At 40.5% G+C, this 9,989-nt stretch overlaps 1 protein-coding gene across 1 annotated transcript; it reads right to left on the bottom strand.

The window, feature by feature from the left end:
* Window positions 1-1,115: 1,115 nt before the first annotated feature.
* naaladl1 (N-acetylated alpha-linked acidic dipeptidase like 1) lies at window positions 1,116-9,465 on the bottom strand. Its single transcript, XM_061071270.1, has 19 exons — window positions 9,062-9,465; window positions 8,524-8,696; window positions 8,046-8,167; window positions 6,870-6,989; window positions 5,746-5,938; window positions 5,536-5,629; window positions 5,334-5,438; window positions 4,786-4,871; window positions 4,487-4,606; window positions 4,312-4,397; window positions 3,806-3,869; window positions 3,514-3,581; window positions 3,340-3,431; window positions 2,841-2,934; window positions 2,618-2,699; window positions 2,289-2,462; window positions 1,813-1,900; window positions 1,611-1,703; window positions 1,116-1,514 (listed from the first exon to the last, which is right to left on the bottom strand). Exons 1-19 carry the CDS (start codon window positions 9,262-9,264, stop codon window positions 1,337-1,339), a joined length of 2,235 nt encoding a protein of 744 aa, XP_060927253.1. The 5' UTR covers window positions 9,265-9,465; the 3' UTR covers window positions 1,116-1,336.
* Window positions 9,466-9,989: the final 524 nt, after the last annotated feature.

Here is a 9,989-nt window from a genome sequence, read left to right as displayed (position 1 = left end):
AACAATACTTATATATTACATAACATTTACATAATAATATACATATAAATATACAATATCAATAATAATCATCAAATTAAATAACACAATTTGCAGTCATAGCTTTGGTAAGGCAATGCACACACTCATAAATATCAGTTCCTCTGTGACTAAGTCTCTCCAACACAACCAAAGATACCCCCCCCATTAAAAGAGCAGGTTTTCTTATACAGTTCTATTTAATACTAACAGTTATATTTAACTATGCTCTGGTGATTAATGGCTGTTTTTTATTTTTAGCCTTTGCTGTAACTCCTCAACATTTGCAATATCAACTATATGCTAACTTGGACAGTAGGACGGTTGCAAAGCATTTTCTGACCCCTGCTGGTTTCACGCTGGTATTGCAGGGCCATCCACATCTGAGAGTAACAGAGGGCCAAAAAAGTTTCTGCAGGTTTTTCATGAAGTGCAGCTTCTGTTTTCAGGTTAAAGCTTCAAAACCTAGGACTTCTAACCACGATAAACTCCCTGTAGATGTCACACATGTACATGTTTATGAAATGAAAGATTTAAATGCAGTGAAATCTAAAAAATAAGCTCATGGAAAAAATCCACTTTTACTAATTTCTTTATGTATAAAATGCATGAATGCCTTTTGGCTAAATACTAACACCCAACCAGCTACATCGAAAAGCCGGTGACATATTTTACTATTTGAAATGTAAAACCAACATTAACTTGAAGACATTCAGCCACTCTGTCATCTCCTCTGTTATACTGAGGAAGATAAAAGATTAGAGACTCTGTTACTCTGAACATAACCAGGATCGGAGAGTGGCTCATTGATTCCAAACAGAAAAGACGTCTTTGTCCTTCACAAGAACATGGAGAGAAAAAGATAAAGTAGTTACTGTGTGATGCTTCACTGAGGTTTAGTTCAGAGCTTTCATCACATTTGTCTGTGGGTCATTGTCGTTGCTCTCATGGATCTTGTACAGAAAGACATTCACTTTCCCACAGTGGAGTTTCTCTGCAGGGAAACGTGTGTAACCAGATACTTTAAACCTCTACGCAGGGGAAAGCCAGTTTAAAGAGTTAATGTTCACTTGAAAGAATACAGTTGAAAAGTCATCTTCATATTTTTAAATATTTTAATTCAGTGACAAAGACAAAGACATCATTCATACTTTTGTTTGGGCGTGAGCTTTGGTCATTGATTCCTAAATCACCTCCCTCAGTAGGAGCCATGAATAATAAATCTTGGCCCATGTGATCAGTGCTCATTCGCTGCAGGTCCCTGCTTTCAAAAAGGCAACATCAGATTCCCTGAGTAGGTGTCGTTCCTCCTCTTCGTCTAAATGACGTCAACCAGCGTGTGGGCGGCGCCCTCGATGGCCTGGCTCAGGACTGACAGGTGGTAGTGCACCTTGTCCCAGTCGCTGGACTGAGCTGAGGACTCAGCGTGGGCGTAGGCATCAGCCAGACCTGGGAAGGTTGGTCTGCCGGCGCTGCTGGAAGCCCAGATAACATGCCTGTGTGAAAAAAGAGTGATGCAACAATAATAAGCAGCCAAACGATTAACACACACGGTAGCATGAAGACATGAGCCCGGCAGATCATATTCATACCTGTACGCATATTTATCTGGGAAGGCCAGAGGGTCCAGGAAGGCTCGGTCCAGCAGCATGAGCTGGTCGTTGATCAGTCTGACCTTCAGTGGTCTGAGACAAGAGAGAAAGAGAGAGAGAGAGAGAGGTAATGATTGGCATTTACTTTTATCTGCAGAGATAGCAACACGTCTGCACGGGAACAGAATGGTTTTGCTCCTACGTTTCGTTTGCCAGGTCTGAACTGTGAATCACTTGGTCCAAATGAGAAGCTGCACTGCGAAAGCTGCTCACTGCACGTTTCAGTGGCTCTGCAAAGAAAACACGGATCATTGCAAACCCTCGGCAAAGTTTTCGCCTTTTCTAAATCTTCTGTGGCTTCAGTCCAACAGTTATCAACTTTGGCTCAACATGGCAGAAAGTCTGAATTATGAAAACATGAGATAAAAACTGACAAATTAAACTGTAAAGTACCTGATGAAACACAAAATGCAGAATAAATATATAGGATTATATTTGATTTATATATCTCCTTTCGAGGTACCAAAGGCTGCTTTACAGAGACTGGACATTTAAGAATGAATAAAACAAAACAAGAACAGAAAACCTTGATAATTAAGTGTGCTTTTAAGAAGTTTAAATGTTGTGCGACTGTGCAGATTCTGTAATGTTCCCTTTAAACACCTCAAACCATCTTACCCATGGATATGTTCCTAGCTTTCAGTTGACCTTCATATAGTGTCACTGCACTTTTCAGGTAGTCCTCCAGACTCTCAGCGTAGTCACTGCAGTTCAGTGGCAACACCAGGCTGTCAGCCAATCGGATCAGCACGTTTCCAGCCGTCCTGGCGATGGCTTGGTGACTGACGAACCCTGAGAATTGAGATCAGAAGAAAGAGGGATCTAGTAGAAGCTATTATATATATATTTTTCATCACATATCATGAAAGACAGTGTAAAGTACAATTCCATGACACCGAACAGGAAGTATAGAACAAGAAAACACGAATGGAGACAGCGTCCTTTACCGGGATCGATGAACTTTGAGGCGTAGTCAAAGGTGTCGTATGCTGTGTGGTACGCTGGGTAAATACGAGCATTGGTTTTACTCTGTGGGAAGAAAAATATCCAGTTTACATTCAAGTGAAAGGACGGATATTTCTGAATATTCTCCTCATACCTGCACAGGGACATGTGCTGTATTTAGGTGAAAGAAATCAAACTGTATCACAACAACAGTGAGTTTCCTACCCTGTCGTATGTGTATGACAGGTCCATCGAAGTGATTCCGAGGTAATGGACGAAGGCAGCGTAATCACTCCCGGCACCAGACAGGTATCCCACCCTGTCCGAGGGAGACAGAGAAAAACAAGAAGTGTCATTTTATTCTTTTATTGCATCCGTTTTAATGATTTATCGTCAGACTGGAGATTTCTAGGGGAATAAAAGCTCACAACACAGATGATAAATGACAGGCTGTATAGGGACAAAGCTGCTCTGACAATAATTCAAAGTGTCGCAACCCCATACTGGAAATGAAAAGCAACAAAACATCTCAGGTTATCTGGATACTTCTTTTCACAGTCGACCATCTGATCCAGGACAGTTAACCGACCCTCACCACATTGTTTGAAATATCCAATCACTTCTCTTAAAGCTCATTGACTACAGATCGTGGGAATAAAACCTTCAAAACCTTTCTCCCAGGATGCAATGCAACACGTAGTCTGTTGCAGCTGCCGTTCATTACCTGGGAATGACGCCATGAGCCGGGCTCGTCCTGTTGAAGTATCGGATCCAGTTGTCGTACACAGACGTGGAGTCCAGTCCAGGTGCATTTACCTGGTGAACAAGCACAGAGATGTGTGACAGGGACCTGGTCGAATCCTGATGCTGCAGAGAATGACTCGAGATATTCTTTCACCTGTTTAGCGGCTGTGAAGAGGAGGTTCTGAATTGACGGCATCCCTGAAGCTCTGAGGGTGGCGTTGGCTAAAAATAGTTGAAGACAGTAACATTAGACTTATTATTAACTTGAGATGAGACAGTGAAACTTGGACATTGGTCGGTGAACACAGCCTCCATTGGCAGGTCCTGTAATTCCTGTTTTTAAGGATATCCTATAAACATCTGAGGCTAAAATACCAGCGAAAATTTTTATTTCCAAATGTTTTCTCGAAGCCACACAGTCAACAAAGCTTGTGACGATTTCTTACCAAAAACAGCGATGTCCACGTTGATGTAAGCCACGGTGCGTTCGCTGAGCTTAGTGAAGTATTGCTGCAGAAAAGACAGTATCCAGTCAAGTCAAACATATTTATACAGCAAAAAACATGAAATGCATAAAATCAAAAAATACAACATAAGATTAAATTAAATTAAAAGGCCACGGTGTGGATGAAAACATCTAGATTAATCTCAAAAGCCTTCTGAGATTATGAGTAGGAGCGTATTCAAGCTACCTGGACTTTTAACACTGTATTTATTAAGCCTACCATTATGTTTTTTAAATTAATTTTAAACTCAGGCACTTGATTGCACATTGTGATTATTGCACTTGTCTTTTAAAACTGCTTTTTGTTTTGTTTTGTCTTCTAACTGTTTGTATGAACAGACGTGGCTGGAATGTATAAAATATACTTGAAACTTGAATACTTATTGTGATATTTGTAATTTGGCACCATAGTGACCACAATGGAATAATGGGAAACTTCATTCTCACCTCTGTGTACTCTGCAGACCCAATGAGTCCAAACTCCTCCGCTCCCCAGCTTCCAAAGATAATGGACCTGCGAGGCCTCCACTTACCTGCAGCCGAGAGGAGAGGGAGTTAGATTGTTTTTCATCCAGCACCACATTCAGTGTGTGACACAATCAGAAGCCACCACTCTCCTCACCCTGCTTCACCATCTGGCCCAGAACCCTGGTCAGCTCCAGCATGACCGACGTCCCGCTGCTGGGGTCGATGGCCCCGTGAACCCAACTGTCGCGGTGGTTCCCGTAGATCACGTACCTGTCTGTGGACGATCACACACACACACACACACACACACACACACACACACACACACACACACACACACACACACACACACACACACACACACACACACACACACACACACACACACTCACAGGTTAATCACAGTAGGGAAAGGTTCAATATCATCATTTGGTTTTGTTTCACCGGTCTCACCCGGCTCCACGCTCCCTCTGATCACTCCCATCACGTTGGAGGAGTTCTTCACCTCTTCATAGTTGAAGACGTCCAGTTTCACATCACTGGAGCAGAAATTCAGCATTGACAGTATGAAGTATGAAGTAGCAAAGGATATTTTGCATATATTTACACTACACATATTTCATAAACTTATTTTTGTAATCTCGAAATCAAGGTAAGCGAAATGCAATCATTTGAAGTTAAGAGCTAATATTGAAGGATTTTGTACTTTCCTAAATAAAATGTATATAATAAATATTGACCGTTAGCTATGTCAAACTCACACTTATATTATTATGAAAGATAAATGATTGATTACGAGTTTGAGTCGCCCTCAAAATTTCAAAATGCAGATAGGAAAATGCCTTAAATTATGTTTTGAGTTTTCCACCTTTTCTGTTTGAAATGAATTGGATGCTGCTCCTCTCTGTTTTAACACCATTTAGCCATTTCAAGAATAACTGTTATTATTACTATTCAGACTTCAGACTTCAGTTATTCCCTGACTTTGTGTGTTGCTTCACCTGTCGCTGAATTCGGATGTGTTCCTGAACCCTGGACCTCCAAAGCTGTAGGTACAGTTGAAGGCTCCCTGCCATGAAGCTGGAGCTGCTGCTCCTCCCAGTTCACTGAACCAGCCCAGAGGAGAAGAAAGGTTACACATCATATTGACTATTTGATACTGTGTCAATAACATACGTTCAAATGCAAAATATAATCTCAGACCAGATCAATTTGTACGCATCCTCAAATCCGATTGGTTGGATTGGAATAGGAGGGAATCCTGTGACGTTCTCGACTGGGATCCTGTAGGTTTCCTCTGCAAAATAATGACGCAGTAGAAATATTTTTAATCAAAAACTTGTATTTTTCTGTAGGATTTATGAAAAAGGAGAAACACTACTGTGTGTGTACTTGGTTGTGTGTCCTCTTTACCTTTGGCAGCCAGGTAGGGAGTGAGTGTGTCTCCAAAGTGAGAGTTGAAGGATCCTCTCTCCACGCCAGAGGGCGGCAGGTACCAGGAGTGAGGATACGTCTCGTTCACGTCGGACATCAGCCCGTCGTTGATGTCCCGGGGGTCCGTGTAGACCAGCACGCCCAGTACCCCGTACACAGCTGCGTTGATGGCCTGCATGACACCACGTGGTGTTTGTACATGTGTAAATACATTGGCTACATATTGTTAGTGTCGATATGATATAAACCACATATATGAATGTTTTATATCAATATTGCTATGATACTTTTTCAATTGTTACACTATCATTAAATCTTTACAGTGTTATATTGTTATCGCTTACTCATTTATTATACTGTAGGCATACTATTGTATCATTTTTATATACAATACTGTTGTATAATACTTTTATATTCTCAGTTTGTTGAATTTAAACCTTATTTCTACATGCTGTAAGTTTTTCATGATACATATTTCTATATGCTCGTATGGTTTTTATACTATTTTCTATTCATGCTTAAAGTTTTTAGATGTATATTTCTACATACTAACTTTTTTATATAGTGTATACTGAGTTGTTATTTACTTACAGGGACCATATCAACATAATGACTTCATTTTTTTTATCTTGTTTTAGTTTAGTTTAGTATTCATGATTCGTTCTGGTAATATTTGCTTCTTTTTACAGTCGTGCAAACTATATATTGCACTTTGTTCCGTGAAGAACGACGTTGCACTCAACTGTGTGCTCTGCATGAAGATGAAGTAAACCCACAAATAAACTCAGTGTAACAGACCATTACCACTTGGAAACCTCCCAGTACGAGTTTGCTCAAACCTTTATATTTTTTGAGTTTCAGTGTCGTCCATTGGGTTTTACTAAATTATTCATGGTAGATATGTGATGTAGTAAAATCCTCACATGATACTGATGATGATTTGTGCTGTATAAAGATTCATTAGGCCTCATTTATAATAAAGAATATATAACAGTCACAGGCTCACTGCTACAATAACAACTCTGGCCCATTATGATTGGTTTAGATTTGTAAGTTTGAACATTTTGCTTAATTAGCTTCTTATCTCTGATTGTGGACCTCACTTTAGCAGCTCTTCCCGCTCCACCGTATGTGGTGATGGCGATGGTTCCTCTGAGGTCGATTGTCTGGTTCAGCTCCCGATAGTCACTCGGTTTTCCCTGGTTGGCGTAAACCAGTTTCCCCTGAAACCATCACAAAAAGTCAACATTATGACTAAAGAAATGAAGCAGGAGTAACTCAAACATAAAAAGTAGAACTCACCATTTATGCTTCACTAAATATATATACACTGTTTTGTAAGATTCCCCACAACCTCTTTTATGTGATTTCAGATTTAACACACACAAACAAAGGCCTGTGTATTCTTATCTTTTCTTTTATTACAGCCGCCTCCTCTCCCCACAGAGATAGTGATGTTCCGTATAAACTTGTCTGGTGTCAATCTTAACTGATGGGCACTTGTTGGTTTATAAACTTCATCATCTTATCATCATATCATCTTGATAAGACACACGCAAAAAAAAGGTTTAGGCTTTGAAGATGCTGCAGCCCAATACAGATCGATGGCAGCAGGAAAAATGATGATTAATTGCTTTTAACATTCAATTCCACACAGAATCATTGACCTATGAGCTTGTGGGGTCGAGGGATTCCTTCTTTGTCAAACTTAAATATTTCAATCAATTCTGAACTCGTGCATTTTTTAACTGATGTTCCTGTGAGTCGACATAAAAACAGATAAATGTGTTATCTGTCAGCCTTGAAGGTTACAACAGCAGAGCACATGATGTGGGCCTGTAAATCAGAGAGGTCACGATCATGGGACTTTTATAGTTTCAGTGAATTACAATAACAGCACCAGCCGACTTTTTATTTTATCTACTACCCACCCATCAACGGACCTATGGGCACAAACATGAAACGAAAAAGGTTCTAGATGCTTCTTGTGACACTGTGTTGTATTATTCTTTATTAGTTTAACTTGGGTAGCTTGTTTTTACACAATGATTCAGAGAATATGCTTGTGCATTGTGCCTTCGTCGGCTTATCTGCTGCCCTAGCTGTAGGAAAGTGAAGAATTCTAAAAGTATTCATGACTTTTCAGGTTATGGAGCAATCTGCAGTTTAAATCTAAATCCGTTTAAATCACTGGATTCAAATACTTAGCTGTTAGATTTGTGATCAGCCCCCATATAGACTGAGTGTGAGATGCACAGGGAGGTGTGTTTGCTTGTTACCTTGACGTGTCCTGAAGGGGAGTACGCAGCGTACGGCTGAACCACCTCAGGATCCTCTTGATCCGCAGTGTAAGGCTTCTCTTTCTCTCTGGCAGCATACAGCACGGTTTCAGATGCGTTCACTGAAATCAACAACTCACAGTTGAGTTGGTATAAAGCTCACAGGTGGAATGAGAGAACAAGAATATGATGGAAATCTAACAATCTGTGGACTTTTTGGGGGGATTTGTTTGGTTTTATTCTTATTTTCAAGCAAAGAATAATGATTGTGATATTTCTTTAATAGCTTGAGGATTTGGGCCTAATGATGATAAAGATAATTCAATTCCAGATTAGTGTCTGTGAACACTCTCTGCTGAAGCTGCTCCTTAAACGGGATCATCTGAAAAATACCTGATTCAGCTACATAATCTTAATTTTGGTCTTTCCAGACTCGACACTATTTGCTGGATGAGGATGCTGTGGCCTGTCCGCTCACCTACAGTGACCTTGTTGGGCTTCTTGGGGTCCGGGAAGGACAGGTAGACCATGTACTCCTCTCTCCAGGCCTGGTCCAGGCCCGTCTCTGAGTCTTGCCATCTCTTCAGCATGAACTGCACCGTCTTCTCATCTCCAGCTGTGGTGGCCATGTGGGGCACTTTTGTCAGCTCCCTGCGAAGGAACAAGCGGATACAGACGAGTTCGGTTCCATTAAGTAAAACCTGATTCATTGAGGGAATCACAAAGGGATCGTGAAATCTGTTCTAGCTTCTATGATCTTAGAATTGGAGGAAACCTTCAGGAATATGCGGAGCAAAGATTCCCTTGTTGTCAAATGAACATATTGGACCTTTAAGTCTTTTTACAGACATTTCACTATGAAATCCTTTTATAATCCGCCTCTTTTATAACTTACAAACTCAAATATTTTTCCTTTATTGATTTTCTATTTACACATTTTAAAATCACTTGTAATCAACAGGGAACAATAGATTGAGTTCCTCACAGAATCTTAACATAATCATTCATCTATTCACCGTAAGTTTTCCTGGATCTGGATGTTGTCCACCTCAGACAGGAACTTCTCAATGAGACTCTCGTCCACATCCTGCGCCACGTCGTTGATCCAGGATGGAGCCGAGCTGCTGCTGCTCTCTGTGATCCCATAGTGTCCGATCAGGATCCCAGCGGTCAGCACAGCAGCGCCACTCAGGAGCCCAATCAACACCTGCCTTATCATCCTCCTCCCTGGGACGAGCTCCTCAATAAAACAGCCGAGTTCCCATCCTCTGTGGTCCTGGGTCCGGTGGCTGACAGTGAGTGCTTAGCAGAGATCCCAGGGGTTTTGGTGACAGGGTTTTCTTATGAACCCTTTATGTAAGAGAAAATCGTCCTTTCTGATTCCCAAATGATCTGCATGACACCAGAGCAGCTGCTGAGGGACCTCCCATACGGTTTATTACTCATTTTACATGCTCATTTTACATGCTCATTACTGTTTGCAGATGGGATGGACTTTAGCCCTCTGTTCATATGTGAGGGAGTTCAAATCCATTCATTCGCAATGTTCACACTCAGAGACACACAAACCTGAAGTTCAGGTGATCGATACTAGTGCAACATTGTTTTTGGTTAAAATCTTAAATCTTCTCTGGTTTCTGAAGTGCAAAAGTAACATTGAGTAAAGGATTCATTACAAGATGTAAGATTTTATAAAAGATGACTGGTTTTATTGGAGTTATAGCTTAATCCAGTTTTACAAATTGAATTTTTAAATTTGCATAACATTGAACAAGTAAACATTTGTTTATGAAATCGGTGTGACAAACCAAAACCACCAAGTCCAAACAATATTCTGTGTACAATAAAAAAGTTTTTAGTGCAACAATAAAATCACAACATTTCCAGGCCAGAGTTTTATGAACTCAGACAATTCAAGTTACTCAAGGTAGAATTTAACTCCTG

Source organism: Limanda limanda, chromosome 5 (genome assembly GCF_963576545.1).
Source record: "Limanda limanda chromosome 5, fLimLim1.1, whole genome shotgun sequence".
Classification (NCBI taxonomy): Eukaryota; Metazoa; Chordata; class Actinopteri; order Pleuronectiformes; family Pleuronectidae; genus Limanda; species Limanda limanda.
Note: the sequence above shows the minus strand (reverse complement) of the source record. Positions and strands in the feature narration are given on the sequence as shown.